This window comes from Carlito syrichta, unplaced genomic scaffold, assembly GCF_000164805.1.
Source record: "Carlito syrichta isolate Samal-C Ts95f unplaced genomic scaffold, Tarsius_syrichta-2.0.1 Scaffold309922, whole genome shotgun sequence".
NCBI lineage: Eukaryota > Metazoa > Chordata > Mammalia > Primates > Tarsiidae > Carlito > Carlito syrichta.
Genome location: NW_007254018.1, coordinates 1,139,958 through 1,167,792, shown reverse-complemented (window position 1 = coordinate 1,167,792; position 27,835 = coordinate 1,139,958). Strand labels below are relative to the sequence as shown.

Here is a 27,835-nt window from a genome sequence, read left to right as displayed (position 1 = left end):
AAAAAAAAAAAAAAAAAATTCAACCCCCCTATTATTGCCTTCGCTCGTGAATTCACCAGAAATTAGATCATTACCTTATTTTTATTAAGCTTTGATTGTAAGTATAGCTCATATTTACTTCAATCTCCCATATTAGAAGTGTTTTGGGTCTTAATTTAGAAGTTTGATGATATTTTTGTGACCAGAAATAAGCCATAGCAACTTAATTCTTGCTTATATCCATTAACCTATGGTAAAAGTAGTTTCATTTTACATCGTTTTGTTTAAAGTTGCAATTTTCAAGAACCTACCCACAGCATTAAGTGAGGACTTATTGTATAAAGAGATTTGTTACAGGGGATTTGCTACAGTTGAGAGTGCTGGTTAAACAGCCTTGGTATCTGAAGATGTCCTCTGAAGTCCACAGGGCAGGCAGTTGAGAAGGGAAGATGTATGTAGAGGTGGGGAGCAAGGTGACACCAAGAGCACCAGTGGGGACCCACGAGGATGGACTCATGTCAGTCTCCCTGACTCCAACCCAGATGAAGTGAATATCCTGCAGGATAGGTGGGGACCTTTCACTGTGGGGCCGTCACATTCCTGGCCCAGGGGTAAGAGAAGCTGCAGCTCACAGGATAAGGCAGGACAGCTGTAGGCCTCGCTGCGGTGAGCCTGTGAGCCTGTGGATAACCCTCCTCATGTAAATGAGCACTCAGCATGCTCCAAGCTTCCTAGCACAAAACCCAAAAAGAGCTGCTGTCTCACTTTCGTCTTCCAAATCTCATGTCAAAACGTCTCTTGTGGCCACCCTACCTAGAAATGTAAGAGAAGGAAATTTTGGGACTGGTAGTTTGCCCTAGCCAAGCTAACATGTTACAAAGCTGCTATAGTCAGCCATTTGTCAACTTGGCAACTATACATATCTCTTAAAACCATATGTAGTTCCCTAATGGAGACAATAACAGTCAGCCTTTCATCTAACATGATACAACCATCCCCCGTACAACAAGCATGCCAACCCCGTCCCTAAAAGAGAGGACACAAAGTTTCTTTTTTTGTCTTTGGGTGATGTTCGTTCTTCTTCAAACTGATTCACAGTTCTCTTTGCTATCTTTTAACTTAAATATGGAAATATAAAGTTAACTGTTATTAACATGTGTTACATTAGATGACAGGGGACTGAGACAGTGGGGGAAAAAACTGAGAATATTTGGTTAATATACAGACAAACGTATGCATATAAAAAGAGAACCAGATAAGGTGGCTCGCACCTGTAATCCCAGCACTTTGGGAGGTCGAGGCTTAACACCAGGAGTTTGAGACCAGCCTGGACTACATAGCAAGACCCCATCTGTACAAAAAATTAAAAAATTAGCTAATATGGTGTTCTGTGCCTCTAGTCCCAGTTACTTGAGAGGCTGAGGCAGAGGATCACTGGAGCACAAGAGTTTGAGGCTGCAGTGAGGTATGACTGCACCATTGACTCCAGCCCAGGTGACAGAGCAAGACCTTGTCACTAAAGAAATAAAAAGGGATATGAATATTTTATATCGTAACTATTGCAGTGCTTATTTCTGTAACCGGTCATGTGATAGCAGCTATTTTTTTTTTTTTTTTTGAGTTGGAGTCTCACTTTGTTGCCCAGGCTGGAGTGCAGTGGCATGCTCACGGCTATCCCAGCATCAACCTGCTGGGTTCAGGCGATCCTTCAGCCTCAGCCTTCCAAGTAGCTGGAATTACAGGCATGCACCACCATGCCTGGCTAATTTTTTTATTTATTGTAGAGATGAGGTCTCGCCAAGTTGTCTGGGCTGCTCTTGAACCTGTGGGCTCAGGCAATCCTCTCACCTCAGCCTCTCAAGGTGCTGGGATTATAGGTATGAGCCACTGCGCTTGGTCTATATCTCTCCCTCCCTCCATCCCTTCCTTCCTTCCTGTCAGAGTCTCACTCTGTCATCCTGGCTGGAGTACAGTGGCACACTTACGGCCACCGCAGCCTCGACCTGCTGGGCTCAGGTGATCCTTCCACTTCAGCTTTCCAAGTAGCTGGAATCACAGGTGTGTGCCACCACACCTGGCTAATTTATTTATTTATTGTAGAGATGAGGTCTCGCCAAGTTGCCCAGGCTGGTCTCGAACCCCTGGTTCAGGCAATCCTCTCGCCTCTGCCTCCCAAAGTGCTGGGATTACAGGCATGAGCCACCACGTCTGGCTGAGTTGTTCTCTCTTTCCATTGATTTCACTCATAGAACCTGGGAGCGCTGCATTATGGATGTCTCTTCCTTATACACACTGTACAGGAGCAGTCCAATTTTCCCCCTGATCGTCAAGCTTGGTCTGTGGTTGATTCTCCTTCTCTGCCTGCAGGTTTACAAATGACCAGAGGAGGCAGTCTCAACTTCCAGTTCCAGGGAATCATTATCTGTGTCCCCAGGTGGAAGCATTCTTCTCTTTGCAACGAAGACTTCTAGATCAGCAGAGCTTGACATTGTGGGGAAAGGAAGCAAACACTGCCTTAGAGGCTTACCAGGAGTCATTGCATGTGCAACCATGCCATTTCCACACGTTGATTTCTGACCCCAAGAGTCCTGGTGACAGGAGAAACAGGACCATAAATCAAAACCTGATCTGGAGGACCCTATCCCAGCCCCACAAGGCATTTCCACCTAGCTGCCACAGTAACTGAGCCTTTCAAAGGCCATTCTTCTATTCTGTCAAGTTGGTGGCTTCAGGTTGACAGGGATCCTTGTAAGACCAGCGAATTCCATGAGCCGGGCCCCATCACCAGCCTTCGTTTGCTGTGAAGCGAGTCACAGGTGGAGCTGTATGGAATATCACAGTGATGGATAAAGCATTCTGTAGTTCATGGACAGTGGTTTTAGCAGAAACGCTGTGAGGGAGGGAGGCAAATCCATATCCACAGCAAATGTCAAGTCCAGGAGAATAAAGCACTGCCTTTTCCAAGATGGATGCGGTCCAACGTAATCAACTCGCCACAGCTGATCTGCTTGAAGATGGCACTATTGAGAAGTTCAGTGGTGTACCCGAATCCACCTTGGTGAGTGGAAGTCAGTACTGCCGAGCCAATGCATAAAACCTCATCTCTAACCATGCCCCATTTGTTCATGAGCCAATATATGCCTCCTAGTGGCTCTGCTTCTCTGTTTGAACCTGGACTGGTGAATCGGGTACTGAGAGTGGTTTCAGAGGAACAGAACCCTAAGGGCTAGGTTCTCTGAATTGGTTTTGGATTGGTTTTGAATTGGTTTTGGAACTGGCTCTCTCATCTTGCTTTTATAGTAACAATCTACATTTATATATAAATCACTGAAACTACTATACAAAATTGAATAAACTTTTTGATGGCACACATGAGAAAGGGTATTCAGGTTATACTTACTAAGGACTGAATCAACATACTAAGACAACTTTTCTGAATATCAGCAGGTATATTGGCAAAGCTTCTCTCAGACCAAAACCTTGCAAAGTGCTTTACAATCCACCTGTTAAAATCAAGGAATTTCAAGTTAGAGAAATGAAAATATTTTTCATTATAACAGTCAATAACATTTTGGTTTTCAATCATACAAACTGCACATGTATATGTTTTGTCTAATGTTTACTACTAATTTTATGAGCTCTCAGATGAACTTAACCATGTTCTCTTTTCTGTAAACACGTATTTTAAACTCATTTTGGGTTTTGCGCACAGATTTTTAACATAATAACTATGGTTCAGCTAAAATAAAATGCCTCCAAATATCTTGAATAATGTCTAAAATTAATGTTCCTACTCAGTTGGTGGAACTAGTTAAAGCACTAAGCTACTTACGTCGTGCTGAAGAAAACAGGCCAACTCTAAAACTGCCTGCAACACTAGAAGCGTGGAAAAACAAAATCCCTAAATTAAAAGTATCAGCGCCACTTAAGACAACTTACTTCATGCAGTCAGCAAACAGACTCTCCACTCCAACCGAATGAGCAATAATCAGGCACTCTAGTGTAGACACCAGTGTCCTGGGAACAGGCTGAAATGGATAGAAAACACCGCATGGATGCATTTTCAACTTAAATATTTGGTTCACAAAGAAAATCTGATTTATATACCTAAACTTCAGAATAAATCCACACAATTCAATATCCACTTTCTCTATTTAAGTCTTTATTTGCTAGTAACTTCAGCGGGGACTCTGGCTGTAGACATGCTCTCATCAGAGTCTTACTTTTTTTTTCCTTAAAAAAACCTCTTCACGCAAAAACCTGAACATAGATGTTTATAGAAGCTTTTTTCATAACTGCCCAATCTTGGAAGCAACCATGATGGCCTTCAGTGGGCGAATGGATATGTAAACCATGATACATCTATGCAATGGAATAGTCAGCTCTAAAAGAGATAAGCTATCAAGCCACGAAGACACGGAGGAATCTTAAATGCAGGGATGGAGGAATCTTAACTGCTAAGTGAAAGAAGCCAATCTAAAAGTTATACACTATACGATTCCAACTACATTCTAGAAAAACAAGAACTATGGAGACAGTAAAAATATATCAGTGATTTCTGGGGTTTAGTGGGGAGGGAGGGATAGATACGCAAAGCACAGAGGATTTCAGGGTACTGACAATACTCTCCGTGACACTATCATGGTGGATACACATCATTGGACATTTGTCCAAATCCATAGAATGTACAACACTAAGAGTGAAGCTTATTGTAAACTCTAGACTTTAGGTGATAATGTGCCAATGTAAGTTCATGAATTGTAGCAAATGTACTCACTCCTGTGGGTATTTTGTGTTGTGAGTCCTCACCATGCTTGGTGTTCTGTGTTAGGTATCCTCACCGCTCTTGGGTTGTGTGTTATGTAGCCTCACCAATCTTGGTGTTCTATGTTGTGTATCCTCACTGCTCTTGGTATTTTGTAATGTGTAGTCTCACTGCTCTTGGTATTTTGTGTTGTGTAGCCTCACTGCTCTTGGTATTTTGTGTTGTGTAGCCTCACTGCTCTTGGTGTTTTACGTTGTATAGCTTCCCTGCCCTTGGTGTTAAGTCTTTGGGCTACGTATTGACCATGCCTTGTATTTTCAGTGTTGAAATGTTTCTAAGCATATCTGTTTCCCACTTAGGTTGAATGGTGTTTAACTTATCTTTATATACATTTATTAGTTGTGATTTGGGGTCTGTACTCTTAATAAAGACAGGCAATCAGTCCATTTGTATATCTAGTCTCTAATTGTGTACTTCCAAAGATCCCTTGGAAAATATCAAGCACAGTTCTTTTAATAAGGTCAGTGATTTCCAGCTCTAATTATGAACTGCTATTCATTTGATTTTCTAATTCCCTTCTCCTAAAAGTATTATGTTAGTATTCAAGAAATTGAATGCACATATTTTGCTTTGCATATTAACAACTTAGATAATTAAAATGCCTTTGAGATAATTGGAAGTACTCTAAGTTGTCACAAAAATCAGAAATGACCACTACTATAAAGATTACACAGTGATCATTCTACCAAGTTAAATAATCTGGTTTCCTAACCCACTTCAGATGAGAGTATTAAATTAGTGTGAGAGAAGGGGCTAGTGATTACTGACATACTTACCAGCCTAAGAGCATCTAGAAATCTTAACAAATTGTAAAAGTAAGCATAAGAGTTAAAAAGCCCAGCAGTCCAACCTTATTTAGGAATAATCAGCTTTGTGCATCACAATAAGAAAAATTTCCATTAAAATTATTAAAATATAAAATAATTTGCAGCTTAAAGCAGAGACTGGCAAACTATAGCCTATGAGCCAATTCTAGTCCACCATTGTTTTTTGTGAATAAAATTTTATTGAAACATCACCGTGATGCTTCCTTTGTATATTGTTGATAGCTGTTTTGCTCTATACAGCAGAGTAGTTGTGAGGGAGACTTTATGGCCCACAAAGCCTAAAATATTTACTATCTGGCTAGGCACAGTAGCTTACACCTGTAATCGTAGCACCCTGGGAGGCTAAGGCAGGAGGATCACTTGATGCCAGAAGCTGGAGATCAGCTTGGGCAACATAATGAGACCCAATGTCTAAAACAAAAATATTTTAAAAAATTAGCCAGGTCCTAACTACTCAGGAGACTGAGGTGGGAGGATTGCTTGAGTCCAGGAGTTCAAGGCTACAGTGAGTTATGATTGCACCACTGTACTCTGGCCTGGCTGACAGAGTGGGACTCTGCCTCTAAAAAAAATAAAAATAAAAATAAAACCTGTCTTGAAGGGACACCTTTGGCTGTCTGAGAATTCACTTACATGTTGATGTTGATTCCCAAGTGTTTTTATAATAGGATGACTGTCATTCTCAAAACCTGCATATAGAATTTGGGAAGATATATACTTAAACCATTACCTAAAATATATTATTTATTATTTTATGGAGACAGATTCTTTCTCTGTTGCTCAAACTGGAGCACAGTGGTTCTATCATGGCTCACTGCAGCCTCAAACTCCTGGGTTCAAGTGATTCTCCATCCTTATCCTCCAGAGTAGTTGGGATTATAGGAGTGCATCACCACATCCAGCTAACTTTTAAAATTTTTTTGTAGAGACAGGATCTTGCTATGTTGCCCAGATTCTAAGAAATACTTTTAAATTGGTAGCAAAAATATACATGTAAAGCTTACAATAATGCTATAAATTAAGTCTAAAGTTTTTAATTGTGCAAAAGGCAGGATTGTGAAGCTAATGAAGTGACTGAAGCTAGTTTGCCAGGAGTTTTGAAGCCAGTTATCCATCACACTATACTCACATTTGCATTACTATGGAATGTTATAAGTTTACTATATTTAAATCACTGCCAAGAACCAAAAGTTAAAAATTATAGATACAAAAGCATTCTTATAAAAAAATCATCAAAATATATAAAGCAAAAAAGTTTTAGGATCATATCAATAAAAATAAAAACTGTTCTCTAAAATATCTGTTGCCACAGAAATAGAGACTATGTTAAAATAAATGAAATAAAATAAAACAAGTTTTCAACAAAATACCATATTGACAATTTTAAAAGAAACTTCATTTTTCTGTGGTTTTAACAGAAACAAATATGTCTTTTGTGTTTTTAAAATTAAGCGGATTATTGAAAGTAAAATTCAAAAGGCTGTGCATAACCTACATATACTCAAGCACATATAAAAAAAAAAATAGAGGCAACGGCCCATAGACAGTCTGTAGAAGAGGTTCTTTTCACAATACTAAGCAGATGTAACCAGATCTCAGCTCAGAGGAGATACTAACACAACACTTTTTTTTTCCCAACTAGTGCTTTCAACCATGCTGTGGCAAATTCCCCCTTTTCCCACCCTTAATGACACTATAGGCCGACTGCAATTCTTTCTGGGTGCTTTTGTTATTGACATTCAGCAGTACTGCTTTAACACCAATCTCATCATGGCTGATAGAAGTCTTTCCCGTTCCATCACTGACTAGATTTATGGCTGGGAAGATCTAAAACAGGAAGCACGACATGGTGCAGTTTCCTGTTCCACTTTCTGGGTCAAACTCCTATGGAAGAGGGCTGTGGAAGGATACGGTGTCACAGAATGAAGCAGGGACCAGGACGGTAGCAGGGAGATGTCCTTGACTTTGCTCACAATTAGATGCTGGTGACCTCTACTGACAGGATGGCTCTTTTAGGAGGAGATCAAGCTTAAACCTAGCCTCTCTGTGAATAAGGACACTTCAAGTGGTTCATATGCACAATGCCTTCCTAGGTGGGACACAGCGTCACCTGGTCCTGTACCAGTGTCTTCTAACTTTCATGGAACCATTAAGATCCTCCTCCTTCCCCATGGATCATGAGTCAAAGGGATGCAGAGTGGACTCCCCACATTTTTTCTCTATATGATGATAACTATAGTCTCTTAACACAAAGCTAGCACTGGCTTCTCCAGCAAGCCTCTCCCTCTAGAATCTTCTCCTCTAAGTATATGCTCACCGGCTTCTCAGACATATCCAAGCTCTCTCACAAAACCTCTTAGCATTTGCTTTTCTTCTTTGATGGAAGCTCCAGGGTGAGATGGTTTCATAGATACAGTAAACAGCCATCTGTGGGTATCCTCAATGCAGATATTCCCAACTTTCACCTTTGCTTATGATTTTTTTTGGGGTCTCCCTCCTAACTTTTACTTGACTGGACATAGGAGGGGGACATATGAAGAAAAAAGAGAAGCTCTTTGCCAGAGTTCTTCACTCTCTACAAAGCTGGGGATACCACAGGCTGCCCATCTTCTTCCAATCCACTGATTTACATATAGAGGATGGAGTGGGTACCTGTTTAAAGGCAGCTGAGGGGTTTAACTGAGGGGAAAACTTGCAGATTGGTAGTGGTACTAACCCAGTTGTTCAAGGTTCTGTTTTAGCACAGGGGCTGCTTCTGCAGTTCCAAATTATAGAAAGATAGAAAGGCCTATACAACACAGACATCTAAATTTAAATCTGATCAAAATTACCTAATTAGAACTCATACAATTCACACTGTTACCTCAAGTACCCAAAAAGAGGGAAATATGATGTAAACAACTCTTTTAAGATTTGTTTTTGTGAACAAGATGCTGGCACAGCTGTGGAGAAAAGGGAATGCTTCTTCACTGTTGGTGGGAATGCAAGCTAGTTCAACCTCTATGGAAAGTAGCATGGCGGTTTCTAAAAGAACTAAAAAATTGAGTTTCCACAGGATCCAGTAATACCTCTCCTGGAAATATATCTGGAAGAACATAAATTGTTCTACCAAAAAAGATACCCGCACATGCATGTTTATAGCTGTACTCTTCCCAATAGGAAAAACATGGAACTAACTTAGATGCCCAACGAAAGTGGACTGGATAAAGAAAATGTGTATATATATATGATGGAATACTGTGCAGTCATAAAGAAGAACAAAATTATGGCCTTCGCAGTGACTTGGATGCAGCTGGAGACCATCATACTAAGTGAACTATCACAGAAACAAAGAACTGAATACAGCATGTTCTTACTCAAAAGTAGACCCTGACCACTAGTCACACTAGCACAAGAGTGGGACTGGCGGACACTGGGCACTGCTAGTAGGGGGAGATGGAGGGAGGAGGCAGGGAGAGGAGATTGTAGCAACACAAAGGGCTGAGGGGAGAGGGAGCCAGCTAGAAGCCCAAATGTTACCTGCACCAGCCTACTTATGCAGCAAATTCTCACCTGTACCCCACAACTCTAAAATTAAAAAAAAAAAAATTTGTTTTTTGTTGATTATAAAAAAAAATACATGCACTTCATAGAAAATTTAGAAAAGTATAAACAAGAAAATAAAAATAACCTGCAGTCAAAGAATACATAAAACAATGGAGAATCTAAGAATAATGTACACAAAATGGCTTTGAAATACATAGCATGAGATCTTTCTTTAGGCAGCTAATTAACCTACGTGTTAACTAAAATAAAAAAGAGTTAGGACTCACATCCCCCTTAAGAGACAGGTAGGAAAGAACTCTATTAATTCCAAGTATATGCTGTAAAGAGGGGTGGAAAAAGAAAGAGGTACACATTCGGGGAAAAGAACGAATAAAGCACTGTGGGGAGCTTTAATCAACAGACAAGGTAACCTTAGTTCTTGACTTCCCTTCTTGTAGTTCCAAACCCTTGGTCCCAGCTGTACACTCCACCTTTGAATTATACAAGATACTTCTACATCTTTTCAATAAATCTCCCATGTCAATTTGATCTTACTTAAAATTACTTGAATTCGTTTCTGATTTTTGCAAACAAACCGTATGCATTATAATTCAACTGGAGTTCCCATTCTTAGACTGACTTAATATTTCTAATAGTTAAAAGCACTATGCCTATCAGAGTGAAAAATCTAGTAGGTAATAATGGATGACGTAAGGCACTGGGGGAAAGATTTCTGAGACTCAATAATTACCTTCTGAAAGAAATTACAGTAATCTCTTCTTAAAATATAGATTGCTACTTCTTTTAATCCTTCTAGTCCATACATATCAGCCATATTGAGTATCTGACTAAAATAAAAATAGATGCACTGTTAATTCTGCAATTTTAAAATCAAGGCACAACACACAGTAATTTCTTGATAATATAGAGTCTGTTTAGAAAAAAGGATAATCTGAATTATTTTAATTTTTTGCCTTAGATATTGCTTATGTAAAAAGAGCATAAGCCAAAAGTGGAAAGCACTGACACTGACCCATGCTTTGATTAGTGGAAAATAACATGAAGTAAATTTGGAGACGTTTCTAACTCCTTCATATGCCCAGTGACACACAGAGCAAAATCCAGGAAATTGCTTTTTTGGGGGGTGAAGTGAGGGGTCAAGTCTTATTCAATCACCAAGGCTGGAGTGCAGTGGCACATGCCACCACTCACTGCAGCCTTGATCTGGGCTCAGGAGATCCTTCTGTTTCAGCTTCCCGATTAGCTGGGATTACAGGTGCCCACCGTAACCCCAACTAATTTTTTTATATTTTGTAGTGACCAGGTCTTACTATGTTGCCCAGACTGGTCTCGAACTCCTGGGCTCAAACAATCCTCTCACCTCGGCCTCCCAATGTGCTGGGATTACAGGCATGAGCCACTGCGCTCAGCCAAGAAATTGCTTTGAAGGCTGTAAACATTATAAAACTTTTTGCAACAAATATGTATAATAAAAGTTTTAAGCTGGGTATCATGGCTTATGCCTGTAATCCTAGCACTTTGGGAGGATGAGGGAAGAGGATTGCTTGAGTTCAGGAGTTTGAGACTAGCCTAGGAAACACAGCAAGACCTCTTCTCTACAAAAAGGAAAAAAAATTAGCCAGGCATGGAGATGTGGGCTAGTAATTGCCACTATTCGAGAGGCTGAAGCAGAAGAATTGCCTCAGCCTAGAAGGTTGAGGCTGTGGTGAGCCAAGATTGTGCCCCTGTATTCCAGCCTGGGTGACAGACTTCAACTCAAAAAAATAAAAAATAAGTAAAAGTTTTGGTGGTGGTGAGGGGGCAATTCATTTATGTTTTATTATACTGAAAATGTCTACAAATGACCCTATTATTGGAAACAGCATCCAATGACCAGAGTTTCCTTTGCTTCTTTCATTTGGCAAGTATTTCTGAGCACCTAGGATGCCCACAAGCCTTGAAAGCATGATAAAATTTCACATGGGTTGCCAAGAGATAAAACTAGTACTAATCCCTGAGACTCATAATATGCTCTCCCAAAAAACACATTTATTCAGTCTGAAATGAAAGAAATCAAAGAAAGTTTAAATTAAAAGAGTAGTTTCCACTTGTCTGATGTTGGAATAGCAAGTAAATTGGGAAGGCATCTGGAAACTTAAAAGAGCAGGAACTTCACTCTGCAGGAGAATTTCAGAAGCTTGGATGGCATTTCACTAGCGGGCACTTAAGAATCACATAGTGGTGAGTCTTTGGGATGCCCTATTATATATACTTTTTTCTATTATTCTCAGATAAATGTTAGAGTTCTTCTTTTTTTTCCTTTTGCTGTTTTAAACATGACATCCTAAAATTTTAAAAATGAAGAAGTAAAATAATTTTCAAAGAAGTTTGACCAATTTTATTTTAGAAAAACCTATACTTCATTTTTCAAACAAAAATAAAGTTCTTCTAATATAATTTAAGTCTAATAAAGACTTTTCTTAATCTTATTACTGTAAGTTGCTAAATCAGTTTTTCTTCTAAATAAAGTGACTTGCTTACTGTTTTTAGGTATTCCCAAAACATTCTCAAGATATAGCAAAATAGATAATAATAAAGCTTCTATTTCACTGACACTTTGCAACATAGCTCAACAGAGCAGAACCTAAAACATTAACGCTTTTATATTTTAAATTATTCAAAAATAATACATACCCAACATTAGCTTTGTCTGGAAAGTCCAAAGTTCCTCCATATATAAAATGCATCATAACATTCATTTCTACATGGTTTATACTGAAAAATAAAAGAAAGCTCAAATCCAGAAATAACTGCAATTTAGCTGATAACAACGATATTCTATTTCCTCATAAACTTTTAGTCAAGATGATGTTCTAATCTTACTTTTATCTGATGAATATATTCTTCAAATAACATCTATGTAGAAATAGTATTGGTTTAAAATGAACATTAGCTATGGATTTTTATATAACCTATAAAATGTTATTAGTATACTATGAAATCCTCGATTATTTATTGAACAACTTCTAGTAGAGACTTTTAGAGTTAGAAGGGCCTTTAGAAGCCATTCTCCAATCTCTGGCTCATTAAGAAAACCTCAGTCTCTTCAACAAATGGCTTCTGGTTTCACTTAAAGCCTCAGATGGATAACGATTCACTAGAGAGGTTCTTGTTATGCTGTTAAATCATAATACCTGTCAGTGGCTGTAGCTTGGCCAATGTCCTCATGATGCAGATGAAAAAATAAAACTATGACTTAAGAAGTAGTTTGGAGCACCAACCTTTAAGTCCTACTGACTACTGAATTTCAAGCTCTGAATTCATGACCTCCTTCCTCCTCCCCACCCCAAATTCAGTCCTCTTTCTATGATTCCTCCTTGTTGACAGCACTGTTCCAGAGCTGGTCCTCTGTACCAAGGGGAGTAAGTTATCTGATGGATGGACAACAACCATTGCTTGACTGTCAGGAGAAACTCAAGACAGGAGGTAATTTGATTTCTCTTTTCCTTTTTTCTTTGCTGAACCAGTGGGAAGAATAATTAGGAAGAAGATGCAGGTAGACTCAGACTTCCTCTTGGATGGACTGTTTCAGAGGGAGATGGTTAGCAAGCCAACTTTGCATTAAAGCACATTCCATAAGCGGACCATCCATAATCTGAAAATCCAAAAGCCAAAATGCTCCCAAGTTCAGAACGTTTTGAGGACTGACATGAGACAGTGACACCTTTGCTTTCTGATGAGTCAGTGCACACCAATGTGTTTCAAGAACAAAATTATTTTAAATATGGTATAAAATTGCCTTCAGGTTATAAGGTGTTGTGAAAGTTGATGATATAAACTGGATCATTCTTATAATGCCCAATTGAATCAGAGTCACGGGACTGGGGGGAAGGGCAAGTACTTGGGGTACATGGCACCTGCTCCAAGAATTGAATTTTCTGCAAGGCCAGCTGCAGAAATGGGCTGCTACATGGAGCCCTACCACTAGTTCTACCTGTAGCTGCTGAAATGACTGGCCATGACTCTAAAACTAGCTTGGCCCACTGCCTTCCTTCGCCAATCAGAGCTTCACAGCTCCTGAAAGTTTCTCTGTGCCAGTGAGCTTTCTTTCAAAACAATACATATTTCTCTTTCTAATAAAACCTCTGACCTTCTCGATGTTCTTTGGACATACTGAAAGACCATACTGGTCTGTGTGTATGCCCTAAAATGCAATTCTGTAGTTCTCAAATAAAATGTTTAATTTAGAGATTTGTCTCCATATTTTATTTTTACTTCAACATTTGTATATAAAATATAAATAAATTTTTTTGTTTAGACTCAGGCCCCATCCCCAAGATATCGTATTATGTATATGCAAATTTTCCAAAATCGAAACAAAATCTAAAATTCTCTGGTTCCAAGCATTTTGGATAACGATAAGGGATACTCAACCTGTTCTGCTTTAACAGTTTTTGTTGGTAATAAAGGAAATGCTTTCTTTTTTCTTTTTTTTCTTTTGTCAGAGTCTCACTCTGTCGCCTAGACTGGAGTTCAGTAGCATGATCGTGACAATCACAGCTCACAGCAGCCTCGACTTTCTGGGCTCAGGCGATCCTTCTACCTCTGCATCCCAAGTAGTTAGAATTACAGGCACATGCCACCATGCTCGCCTAATTTTTAAAACTTTTTTCTTTTGAGTTGGAGTCTCACTCAGTCACCTAGGCTAAAGAGCAGTGGCACACTCACGGTCACCCCAGCGTCAACCTGCTGGGCTCAGGTGATCTGCCTCAGTCTTCCAAGTAGCCGGAACTACAGGCGCACGCTACCATGCCTGGCTGATTTTTGATTTATTGTAGAGATGAGGTCTTGCCAAGTTGCCCAAGCTGTTCTCGAACCCGTGGGCTCAGGCAATCCCCTTACCTAGGCCTCCCAAAGTGCTGGAATTACAGGCTTGAGCCACCATGCCTGGCCTTAAAACTTTTTTGCAGAGATGAGGCCTTGCTATGTTGCCCAGGCTGGTCTCAAACTCCTGGGCTCAAGCGATTCTCCTGCCTCAGCCTCCCAAAGTGCTAGGATTACAGGCATGAGCCACTGTGCCCTGCCAAAAGAAATGTTTTCTTATTCTACTTGCTGATTCTTTGGTTTTTTTCAGAACAGAAAGAAAATATGCTATTTATTGGCCCCTCCAAACTCCAACAGATATTTTTCATCTAGAGTCTAAGTCAGAACCTGAGGTTCATTGTAGTCCTCTCCCTCATTGGAGCCTGTCTGTACCTTCGAGAACGTCTTGAGTTCAGCCTCCATTCTCTGTCCCCTTGAGGCACTGCCCAAGTTCAGCCCCTCTCACTTCTAAAACTCTTCAACTATTCTCCGAAGCCTACAGAAGCAAGTCCTTAGCTTGGTGTACAAAATTCTTTATCATCTGACCTCCGGTTTTCCCTCTCCAGCAGCTGTTCTAAGATAACAGAACTAGCTCCTTTTCTATGCCTGCACAACTTGTAATTCCTTATACATCCACACCTTATACTTAATGCTCTCCCACTCCACTGAACTTCATCATTCAGACACAAGACACGTGGCTCTTTATCTCTGAGTTTCCCTAAAGTGCACCCAAGGTGGAAAAAAGAAATCACTGGATGTTATAAACAGTAACCGACATCTACTGACCACTAGGAGCTAGCCCCTGAGCTAATGAACATTTTGAATGCTACTGGCTCATTTAATCATCATAACAACTCAACAGTAGACACTACTATTTGTCTCATTTTATAGATGAAGAAACTGAAATTGAGTAACTTGCCCAAGGTCAAAAGGCTAGTAATGTACCGGAATTTAAATCCAAGCAGCCTGACTCCAAAGCCTGGGCTCTCCAGCAGGATGCAACACAGATGCCCATGATCACATCTGCCAAGCTGACCTGCAGTGGTTTTCTTTACATATTTGTCTCTCCCTCTGGACTGTATTCTGCAAGTGTAGGGCTGTGCCACCTAGCCTTATAGCCCCTGGTACCAGCAGAATGTCAGCACTGATTCAGTACTCCCAGGATCAGAATTTCCTTTCCCCACATGATACAGGAGCTCTGTAGTAGAATCATGATGGGGACAGTGCTAATAAGAACCCCCCCCATTATGTGAAGCACAGTACCTAATATCTGCCAAAGGAACAAAATGAGGACAGCAAAAAGAAACTAAGTGGACAAGTTTGCAATGTTGGGCTTATAAAAAGAAACAAACAGAAGATGAAGAAAACAAATGGCATCTCAGAGGCTAGGAATCAGAAAGATGTTTGCTTTGATTCTATGGCTGTAAATAATATATGTTGAATAAACGTTTGATGATTGTTTAATGAATGGCTTATTAGGAGACTTACAGCATCTTCCCAAACCTTCAGAGAAACACTGAGTTAAAAATACATAACTATTTTTTCCATTAATTTAATATATATTTACTGGCCCTTACTATAGCTAAGTACTAGTTTCTGCTGAATCAAAACATTGCATCTTTAGTGCTTAGAAAAAAAGGCACATAGCAAAATATTATCAGTTATATAACATGGATATGACAAGATCTGATCTCAGAATAATTAGGTCATATTATTTATAGCTTATTAACCTAAAAAATTAGCATAATTGCTAGAATGTACACTATTCCATAAACCTTTTTTTTTTCCTTCAGATTTTCAAGTCATCCTTACCAACATTAATGAGAACTGGCTATTTATGTCGAAAGAATCGTTTCTTTTAAAATTTGACACGTTTAAGCAAAAGATAATAATTAAATAAAAACAAAAGCCACTTTATTAAAATAAACAGCAACATCTAGACATTTGAGCCTATATATCAATACATACGATAGCTATAAAAACAGCAAGAAATGGTTTTCCTGCTGTCTTGACAGATGTTTTACTAAGCTGTGCTCTCGTTATGCTGTAAGTCAATTGTAGTTTTACTAAAAGTGCTTATGAAGGCACGATCAACTGACCTAGAAAAGCAACAAATTATTCCAATAGCTCACAGTTTAAATGGAAAGATTTAAAACACTATTCCCATTAAGATGTAATCAGAATAAAAGCTTGTAGGAGATGGAAACATTACATATACTCAGGGTTAGAGAAAAGAAAAACCGATGAAAAGATCAAGATCTATGATCAGAGACTATCATGCCCCTGGTCTACTAAAACCTCTGTGTTTCATGTATGCTTTCTAAAGGTCTAGGCTCCTATATGGGCCCTGTGCATGGCTAAAGAAACATAGGAACTACATTCCTTCATTAGTTTGTCCATTCACATTTTTATTTTATTCTTCTTCTTTTTTTGAGTTGAAGTCTCACTCTGTCACTCAGGTTGGAGTGCAGTGGCACACTCTTTTTTTTTTTTTTATACTGCAGAGATAAGGTCTCATCAAGGTGCCCAGGCTGGCCTTGAACCCCTAGGCTCAGGCAATCTTCCCACCTCTACCTCCCAAAGTGCTGGAATTATAGGCATGAACCACTGGGCCCAACTAGTCCCTCTTAATATTTATTGAATGACAGGCTCTATTCTGGACCTTAGGGATACAAGAAGCTTATATCCTAAGGGGAAGGAAATAAATAATAAATATGTAATACATATATATTTATTTATAATACATATACATATATATATATACACACACACACACAAAAGATAATTTTAATAATGAAAAGTACCAAGAAGACAACACAACAAGAAAATATAAAAGAGACTAACCGAGGAGCTGGGCTGTAACTACCTTAGGTGGGGTGGTCTGGGAAGGTGACACTTGATCTGAGATTTCAAGCAGGAGGAAAAGTCAGCCTTGCAAAACACTGGGTGAAAAACACTTAGGCAGCGGAAACAGCAAGAACAAAGGCCTTGAGGCAAGAATAAGCTTATTGTAAGAAAGATCAATAGAGGAGGGCAGGAATGGTAGAAAATGATGGCGAATCCAGGGGCCAGATCTTATAGGGTCTTGCAAGTTTGGGGTTTAAGTCAAATTGTGATGAGAAGACACTGAAGGATATTAGTCAGGAGAGAAATGCAATCTCATCTTTATTTCAAAAGCTCATGGTAGAGATCAGAGTATCTCCCAAGAGAAGTGAGAAAATCTGAATTTATGCTCCAAACCCCAAGCCACAACTGGAAGACTTCTATTTTTAGAAAATAAAAATACGTGGGGTTCCCAAGTGCTTGCTGGGGTTCAATTTCCATTACACGATGTGGAAAATGTTCCCCTTCCTTTCACCAGAACAGGAGAATCTTCTTCCAAGTATACCTTCCATCCCTCTCCTCATGGGCATGGATGGAACTCTACTAGTATAGATTATAGATCATAGAACTACTATTCCCACCTTAGATTACTGAAGGCTGTCACTCTTGAAAAATATCACATGTATTACATCTTTGAGAGACCAACTCATTGAACAGCCTGGGGTTCCTTCTGCAAAGACAGACAGGATTTCATTCTACTTGTGGAAAATATCCTACAGATGTGCAATAGTTGCAGTTTCAAAAGAGGCTGCTAATCAGGCAAAGTAGGCATGGCCGTCCTGGTGCTGGGAAAGGCCCTCAACTTGAACCTTTTTCTCTCTAGAAAATGAGAATAATCTAATTTAGAGAAAGAAGAATCAGACAATATTAATGAGCACTGCATACTACATACCAAGCAACAGGCCAAGTTATTTCCTTATGTGTATCTCATTTAATCCTTTCAACAACCTCAGGAAGCTCAGGAAGGCTAAGGAATGTCCCTAAAGTCATGTAACAAGTCAGGCCTGGATATACAACTGCCTGTAAGGACACCAAAGTTTATGACTTTCCTACTACACCACACTGTCCAGTTTACGATTAAAGTTAATCAGAAAATAGAATTTGGTTTGTAGATTACTTTGTCATAATACAAAAATTCCTTAAAAATGTGATTTTTTGGCCGGGCACAGTGATTCACACCTATAATCCCAGCACTTTGGGAAGTGGAGGTGAGAGGATTGCCTGAGCCCAGGGGTTTGAGACCAGCCTGGGCAACTTGGCAAGACCTTGTCTCTACAATTAGGAAAAAAAAAACACCTGTGCCATATGAGATAAGATAGACAAGTGGGATCTCATCAAACTGCCAAGCTTCTGCAAAGCCAAAGAAACCATTGAGAGAGCAGGGAGACAGCCCACGAACTGGGAAAAAATATTTGCCAACTGTATATCTGACAAAGGCCTAACATCTAGGATCTACAAGGAACTCAAATGTGCCGAAAAGAAAAAAAACAAACAGTCCCATTACAAAGTGGGCAAGAGATATGAACAGGCACTTCTCAAAAGAAGGCATACGAGCTGCCAACAGATACATGAAAAAATGCTCAGCCTCACTAGTAACCAAAGAAACACAAATTAAAACCACACTGAGATGCCACCTGACTCCAGTCAGGATGGGTATCATCAAAAAACAACAGATGCTGGAGAGGATGTGGCAAAAAGAGAACGCTTCTACACTGTTGGTGGGAGTGTAAACTAGTACAGACTCTGTGGAAAACAGTGTGGCGATTCCTAAAAGATCTAAAAATCAACCTTCCATACAACCCCACAATCCCCATACTGGGAATATAACCGGGAGATCTCAAATCACTCTATGAAAAAGATACCTGCACATGTATGTTTACTGCAGCATTGCTCACAATAGCAAGAATATGGAACCAACTGTGCTGCCCATTGAAAGAGGACCGGATGAAAAAAATATGGTACATCTACATGATGGAATATTATGCAACCCTAAGGAAGGACAAAATCATGAACTTCACAGCAACCTAGATAGACTTAGAGTCTATAATGCTGAGCGATCTATCACAGAAACAAAGAACTGAGTATCACATGTTCTTACTCATAAGCAGACCTTGAACAGTTATCATAATACTATAAGAAAAATATTGGCAGTAGCAGGAAACTGCCGGGGTGGGGGCAGAGGGAGGTGGTATTGGCAGTAGTGGGAATCTGCTGGGGGAGATGGGGCACACCTCATCAACAAGGGTACCTACATAATGAACATTTGTGTAACTACCCCTGAATTGTACCCTACATCTTTAAAGTAAAAAAAGTAAAAGTTAAAAAAAAAATTAGCCAGGTGTGGTAGTGCACGTCTGTGGTTCCAGCTACTTGGAAGACTGAGGTGGAAAAATCGCCTACGTCCAGCAGGTCAAGGCTGGAGTGGCTGTGATTGTGCCACTGCCCTCCAGCCTGGGCAACTGAATCAGACTCTAATTAAAAAAAATTTTTTTTGAATTTTTTTAAAAAAGCAAAATTTCTCAATCCCTTTTAACCTTCCAATGGCTTTATATGTCACAAAACTAATAATATTTTAGATGGCAGTTTGACACAATCAATTTGAAACATGATACAACAGGAAAAGGTCAAACAGCATAGCCTTGTGTGATGATAATAAAAGATGTAGACAAAATCATGGATCTATCAGGTGATACTTTCTTTTTTGTTTCATAAGCAAGATAAAGGAGTTAGCTGGGCACAGTGGCTTAAGCCTGTAATCCCAGCACTTTGGGAGGCCGGGGTGAGAGGACTGCCTGAGCCCATGGGTTCGAGACCAGCCTGGGCAACTTGGCGAGACCTCATCTCCATGATGAATCAAAAAATTAGCCGGGCATGGTAGCATGTACTTGTAATTCCAGCTACTTGGGAAGCTGAGGTAGAAGAATCGCCTGAGCCCAGCAGGTTGAGGCTGTGATGGTCATGAGTGTGCCACTGCACTCCAGCCTGGGCGATGGAGTGAGACTCCAACTCAAAAAAGAAAAGAAAAAGAAAAAAGATAAAGGAGTTGAACAACAGCAACAAAAACGTGTATTCTCATTTCCAGTGCATTAGCATTAGGAGAGAATAAGCCAATGGAAAGTAGGTCCCCCTGCCACTAACACAGCAGCTCGGTGTAAGATGAGCCAGTGAGAAGCAAAACTTGCTTGCCACGAAAGATGGGAAGGGACAATAGTGAGAGAAGAGTGAGCCTGGGCATGGCTGGCACTCGCACAATGCACAGTCTACTTATTTGGATGACACTTTGAAACTGATTTGGCTACTTCTATGTGGCCTTCCCTTGAACAAGCTACTAAAGCTGGTCAAGCCATACTGCAAGAGGAGATATTTATCTATCACTGCCATTGTACACTAATGATGGAAAATTACAGGTGAGGGAGTAGGTACCTGTTGTTGATGCTACTATTCCGTTCTTGTCCACTGACCTCTTAATAAATAGACTTCACCTTTCAAAGTCTGGGTGCTTGAATGTTTTATCTTATCAGCTTATGAGAGGTGATTAAGGAAAACTGGAAAAAAAATAAAGATTCCCCTTACCTTTATTCCTCTAGATAAACTCAGGGGTCATCTTGAACTATATAAATAGATCAAAGTTGAAGGGCTTCCCCTGAGATCCCAAGCCCACGCCATACATTCCCCCTAATGTACCCACTAGGAGCTTTAAGATTCTACGGGACGGCTGGGCTCAGAGGCTGTAATCCTAGCACTTTGGGAGGCTGAGGTGAAAGGACTGCCTGAGCCCATGGGTTGAAGACCAGCCTGGGCAACCTGGTGAGACCTCATCTCTACAATAAATCACAAAATTGGCTGGGTGTGGTAGCATGCACCTGTAGTTCCGGCAACTTGGAAGGCTAAAGTGGAAGGATCGCCAGAGCCTAGCAGGTTGATGCTTGGGTGGCCGCGAGTGTGCCACTGCACTCCAGCCTAGGCAACAGAGTGAGACTCCAACTCAAAAGAAAAAAAATATTCTAGGGGACAAAGTTTGAAAGTCACTGATTTAAACAATGGAGAAAAGCGAACCGTGCTAGCTCAAGAACACACACTAATGGGAATACTTGAATTTCTTCAGTGGCTGTCATGAAATGAACTCTAAATTAAAGATCAATAAATACGTGATTTATATTCAGCATAAGCACTTATTTACCAGGTGACCCTGGGAAGACATTTAACTTTTCTGATCTTGTTTATACTCATCTGTAATATGTAAATCTTTTCTATCTCAAAGACTGATTTTAAAAACTGAAGTGCATAGTAAATGTGTAAAAAGTGCAGAAAATACAAAATGTTATTGTAAGGCTGACATTGTTACTGCTGAAGATAGAATATTTGGAGACAGAACAAATGTATATATAATAGGACCAGGCTGGTCATGGTGGCTCATGCCTATAATCCCAGCACTTTGGGAGGAGGAGGTAGGAGGATCGCTTGAATCCAGGAGTTCGAGATCAGCCTAGGCAACAGAGTGGGACTTCTGCCTCAAATTAAAAATAAAAAGAGATTTAAAATTTTTTTAAAAGGTGTTTTAAAAGGTATATATAATAGGTATCGGGTTGTAAAACTATCACTAGCCTACAAGAAACTAAGATTTCTTCCAGGAAAAAATTAGACATGTGCTTTCTGTAAATCACTTTTTTTCTTCTGCCATAGAATAGGATCCCATAATCACATACTTCTTTTAACCTTTGTGTCACTACAAAGAGTCACATCATTTTTAATGAATGTCAAAAAGTTGCACTTTGAATTTAACTAGTATTATTTCTCCATTTAAATTTTTACTGAATTCAGTTCTAATGAGAGTGAGTTGATGGTTTTTAAAAATAATGTTTAAAACATAGTCCCTGGACAAGTTTTCAAAATTATACAAAAGTGATTATCCTTAAGATTGGCACACGTAGAGAAACGCTGGCTTCTGCTAGTACTCCTCTTCCTGTCTATATTCAGTAGATGTTTTAAATTCATCATCAAGAAAGAGATATTGGCCAGGCACGGTGGCTCATGACTGTAATCCCAATACTTTGAGAGGCCAAGGCGGGAGGACTGCTTGAGCCCAGGAGTTTGAGACCAGCCTGGGCAGCATAGCGAGACCACCATCTCCACAAAAAAAGAAAAGATCTTTTTTTTTTCTGAGTCCGAGTCTCACTCTGTCACCCAGGCTGGAGTGTAGTGGCACACCCACGGCCACCCCAGCATCGACCTGCTGGGCTCCGGTGATCCTTCCACCTCAGCCTTCCAACTAGTTTGATCTACAGACATGTGCTACCACGCGTGGCTAATTTTTTATTTATTGTAGAGACAAGGTCTTGCCAAGTTGGCCGGGCTGGTCTTGAATATGCGGGCTCAGGCTCAGGCAATCCACTTGCCTTCCAAAGTGCTGGGATTACAGGCTGAGCCACAGAGCCCAGCCAAGAAAGAGATCTTATCAGTAGAATATGTAAGTCTTTCAAGTTGTTTTTCAATGGTGGTGACAAAAACCTCATCAGCAGAGCTGCCTATGCATTCTTTTTACCCACAAGAAAATAAACTCTTTAGCCTAGCATTTAAGCCTTCCTTAATCAGAAACTCCTTATTATAGGCTAAATGGTAATGTTCCCCCCAATTCATATGGTGAAGCCCTAACCCCCAGTGTGGTCTATTTGGAAATGGAGCCTTTAAGGAAGTGTGATAAAGGTTAAATGAAGTCATGAGGGTGGGCCTTGATTGTATAGCTCTCTCTCCAAGTGCTAGCACCTAGGAAAGGGCTTGGGAGCACACAGCCAGACCGTGGAGGCAGGGGACAGCCCTTATCAGACACCAACCTTGCAGGCACCTTGTCTTAGACTTTCGGTCCCCAGAGCTGTGAGAAAATACATTTTTCTTGTTTAAGCCACCCACTTTTGGTATTTTGTTATAGAAGACTAAGCAGGCTGGGCATGGCGGCTCAGTTTGTAATCCCAGCACTTTGGGAGGCTGAGGCAAGAAAATTGCCTGAGCTCAGGGGTTCGAGACCCGCCTGGGCAACTTGGTGAAACCGCAACTCTACAATAAATCAAAAAGTAAACAGGGCATGGTAGCGCGTGCCTGTAGTTCCAGCTCCTTGGAAGGCTGAGGCAGAAGGATGACCTGAGCCCAATAGGTCGAGGCTGTGTTGGCCATGAGTAGGCCACGGCACTCCAGCCTGGGCAACGGAGTGAGACTCCAGCTCAAAAAAAAAGAACCTAAGCAGATTAACACACTGCCCCATTACTAAGTGCACCTCACTACTTCTCGTTTCAGAAAGTGTCCTTCATTACATTCTACTACTTGAGAAACATTTCACTGAACATATCGGGAAATTAGATTCCTAAAAAGTGCTTAGTATGAAGAACTGGCTGCAATCATTTGCAGTCAAGCTGCCTTGTAAGAATTATGCTTACCCGTGAAGAGTAACACACTCCTGGGAGCTTTCAGCCCAACATCCACACAACATTGCAGCAAAATAACTCGATCTGGTACTTAAAATGGCCCTAAAGGGAAGAGAAGGGGAAAACACAGGTAAACATTTATGTACTATGCAAAATGTAATTCCTCATGCAACTTTTCATCCTTACCTCTTAAGACAGTATAACAGTCTATTTGTCTTGTTTGTATTTGTTGGTAGAATTATTATAATAAAAATTATAAACCTATATTTGTACCTAAGTATTTTGAATTTTTGCTTAAAACATTCATTCCAATGCCTGTTATCGTTTTAATTTTTTTCTCTTGATAGCTCTTTAATTTTAATAACAACTGAAACTAGTTCCATGGCTGAGAGAGTAATAAATCATTTACAAATGGAGAAATAAAGACTAAAGATGTTACTTAACATCTTGGAGAGCTATCAATAGGAAAGAGACTACAATTATTACTTGACAACTTAAAAAAAAGTAAGGGAGAGACTACAGTTCTAAAGGTTCTGAATTCTAGGTCAAAACTCACCCTAATTATGCTCAAGAAATGCTATATCTTAGGTTTGAGAAAATGACAGGAAAGATATTTTCTTTTGAATTTCCAACATCTTCTCAAATAAAATGTTAACCCTTGCAGTCTTTAATCCAACAAATATGCGTTGACTTCTATTCTGTGTTGGTCACTCTTGTAGGTTCTGAGAATACAGCAGTAAGTGAGACTCACAGAACAAAGTTATATTCCAGTGAAGGATGGGATAGAAGAGGGGAGAAGGACAGGAAGGAGAGAAAGACACTCCTGGCAATGGTTTACTAGTCATCTCAGAATGACCCTCCTGCTGAAAGTGGCTGAGAAAGATGAGGAAGAAAAAAATAAAATTAAAAATATATATACATTTTTATTTTTGAGTCAGAGTCTCACTCTATCGCCCAGGTTGGAGTGCAGTGGCATACTCACGGCCACTGCAGCCTCGACCTGCTGGGCTCAGGTGATCCTTCTGTCTCAGCCTTCCAAATAGCTGGAACTATAGGCATGTGCCACCATGCCCAGCTAGTTTTTTGATTTATTATAGAAACAAGGTCTCGCCAAGTTGCCCAAGTTGGTCTCGAACCCATGGGCTCAAGCAGTCCCCTTACCTTGGTCTTTCAAAGTGCTGGGATTACAGGCTTGAGCTACTGTGCCTGGTCTGATTTTTTTTTTTTTTGAGTCGAAATCTCACTCTGTCGCCCAGATTGGAGTGCAATGTCATGCTCACGGCTACCGCAGCCTCGACCTGCTGGGCTCAGGTGATCCTTCTGCCTCAGGCTTCCAAGTAGGTATGTGCCACCATGCCCAGCTAATTTTTTGATTTATTGTAGAAACAAGGTCTCGCCAAGTTGCCCAGGCTGGTCTCGAACCTGTGGACTCCGACAATCCTCTCACCTCGGCCTCCCAAAGTGCTGGGGATTATAGGTGTGAGCCACCGTGCCCGGTAGGAAAAGATTTTTAAAAAGAAATAAAGAAAACAGGTTTTGAAGGCATCAGAGAGCTACCTGGTGGTTAGACAAGTTATGAGAGAGAAGACAAAGAGGTGACCCAACCATTTGATGTAACGTTTTCCGTTGAGGCAAATGCCAAATCTGAAAGAAAACACAGTGGTTGGGGTGTGAGAAGCTCAGATAGCTTCTGGCAATCTTCATAGGCTTGGAGGACACAAATTGGAACTTGGGGTCCATCAGAGAGGAGGGATTTTGGTAGATAACCCGGGATTTCAGTTGGACCCTGAAGGGCCACACCTTAAAAAGAAGAGTAAACAGGAAACAGACAAGCCCTCATGAGAACTACAGGCCAGCTTTGAATCATCTCAGTTCCTGATGGGAACAAAGTGATCAGCATCAGGTCTAAGTGCCAGCCAAAAGCAAAATGAAATCCTGTCTGCATGAAAATATTAGCACCAGCTGGGCTCGGTGGCTCAGCCTGCAATCCTAGTACTTTGGGAGGCCGAGGTGAGTGGATTGCCTGAGCCCGCGGGTCCAAGACCAGTCCGGGCATCTTGGCGAGACCTCATCTCTACAGTAAATCAAAAAGTTAGATGGGCATGGTAGCATGCACCTGTGGTTCTGGCTACTTGGAAGGCTGAGGAGGGAAGACCACCGGAGCCCAGCAGGTTGATGAGGGGGTGGCCGTGAGTGTGCTACTGCACTCCAGCCTGGGTGACAGAGTGAGACTCCAACTCAAATAATAATAATAATAATAAAATAAAATATTAGCACCCAGAGTGTCAAATTATTTCTACAAGTTTTCAATAGGATGTCCAGCTATCACCCAAACATGATCCAGCATAGTAATGAACAACTGGAAAATAAAAGAATAAAATTCAATATACACCAGTATAAAATATATAGGCACAAATGTAACAAAAAACGTACAAGACCTCTACACTAAAGACTATAAAACACTGTTGGGATCTTTTTGTTGTTGTTGTTGTTTTTAGACAGGGTCTTGCTTTGTCATCCAGGCTTGAGGCAGTAGTGCCATCATGGCTTATTGCAGCCTCCATCTCCTGGGCTCAAGTGATTCTCCTGTCTCAGCCTCCCAAGTAGCTGGGACTATAGGCGCAAGCTACCATACCCTGCTACTTATTTATTTATTTGGTAGAGATGAGGTCTTGCAATATTGCCCAGGCTGATCTTGAACTCCTGGGCTCAAGCAATCCTCCCACTGTGACCTCCCAAAGTGCTGGGATTACAAGGCATAGCCACCACCCAGTCAACTGGGATATATTTTAAAAGACCTAATGGAGAGCTAATGTGTGCTCATGAATTTGCAATTCTAAACTGTTAACAGGTCTATTATTCCTAAATTAATTTCTAGATTCAACACAACTCCAATCAAGTATTTTCAGTAGTACTAAAAATAAGTTGATTTCAAAATGCATATGAAAATGCAAAAGAGCTATAATTGCCAAAACAACCATCAAACAGAAGAACAGTTAGAAGACATGATTTTCGCCAGGCTCAGTGGCTCAGCCTGTAATCCCGCGCCTTTGGGAGGCCGAGGTAAGTGGATTGTCTGAGCCCACGGGTTCGAGACCCACCTGGGCGACTTGGCGAGATCTCATTTCTACAATTAAAAAAAAAAAAAAAAAATTAGCCGGGCGTGGTAGCGCGCGCCTGTAGTTCCAGCTACTTGGAAGGCTGAGGTGGAAGGATGGCCAGAGCCCAGTAGGTCGAGGCTGGGGTGGCTGTGAGCGTGCCACTGCACTCCAGCCTGGGTGATAGAGTGAGACTCCAACTAAAAACTAATAATAATAATACCTACTCACTCTAAGAGTGATTTTCAAAAATGGATAAAAGATTTAAACAGAAATTCACAAGACATACAAATGACCAATAAGATACTCAACAACTCTAGTGATCAAAGGAATGAAAATTAAAACCACAATATGGTAAATACCACTGCACACCTATTACAGTAGCAAAAATTGAAAAGGTTAACAATGTCAAGTAGTGAAACAAATAAAACTTTTCATATCAAGTAGATTGGGAACATAAACTGGCACAACCTCTTTGGAAAAACATTTGTCAATTTTATAAAAAGGCTAATACCAAGTTACCACATGACCCAGAAATTCCACTCTGAGGCATCTCAAAAGAAATGAATATATAGTACAAAGACTTGTCTGCAAAGGTTCATACCAGCTTTATTAATGGTAGCTAAACAGTGGAAGCAACCAAAACGTCCATCATCAGGAGAATGGATAAACAAATGGTGGTATATCCACACAATGCAATACTATGCAGCAATAAAGATGGAATGAACCACTGATACACATAATATCCAAGGATGAAGCTCAAAAACATGCTGGGTAAAAGCAGCTAGATACAATAGTATCTCTGAGTCCATTTACATGAAATTCTAAGACAGATAAAATAATCTATAGTGTAGAGAATATAACTCAACTCAAAAATGGGCAAGCTGCGCTAGGCACAGTGGCTCAAGCCTGTAATCCAGCATGTAGGGAGACCGAGGCGGGAGGACTGCTTGAGCCCAGGAGATTGAGGCTGTGGTAAGGTAGGATCATGCCACTATACACCAAGCTGTGTGATAGAGTGAGACCCAACTCAAAAAAAAAAAAAAAGAAAAGAAAAGAAAAAGAAAAAAGAAAATGGCAAGCTGGGCATGGTGGTCTATTCCCATAGTCCCATCTATGTAGGTAGGTTGAGGCAGGTGGATCCCTTGAGCCCAAGAGTTTAACACCAGCCTGGGCAACCATAGTGAGACCCTGCCTCAATGCAATTCACTGTTTGTGAAATTGTAAACTAGTTTGAGCAAAGGATGTGAAAAGAAGACCATCCCAGGACAAATAAATAAATAAATTCAAATGAGCATATGAAACTCAGTTGTTGCCTGCGGCTAGGGGCAAAGGCTCATGGAAAAGGAGCACAAGGGAACTTTTTAGTTGATGAAAATTTTCTGTATTTTGATTGTGGTGGGAGTTAAACAGGTTTAT

General features: G+C 40.4%; 1 protein-coding gene across 1 annotated transcript in view; it reads right to left on the bottom strand.

Moving 5' to 3' along the window:
- Window positions 1–3,325: 3,325 nt before the first annotated feature.
- Window positions 3,326–27,835, bottom strand: part of BTBD8 (BTB domain containing 8) — an 82,369-nt gene continuing 57,859 nt past the window's right edge. The window contains exons 5-9 of the mRNA XM_008068275.1: window positions 23,331–23,420; window positions 11,851–11,931; window positions 9,908–10,004; window positions 3,919–4,007; window positions 3,326–3,482 (exon numbers count right to left, since the gene is read on the bottom strand). Coding sequence (XP_008066466.1) covers window positions 3,365–3,482; window positions 3,919–4,007; window positions 9,908–10,004; window positions 11,851–11,931; window positions 23,331–23,420 — 475 coding nt within the window. The 3' untranslated portion in view covers window positions 3,326–3,364. The remainder of the gene's footprint in view (window positions 3,483–3,918; window positions 4,008–9,907; window positions 10,005–11,850; window positions 11,932–23,330; window positions 23,421–27,835) is intronic.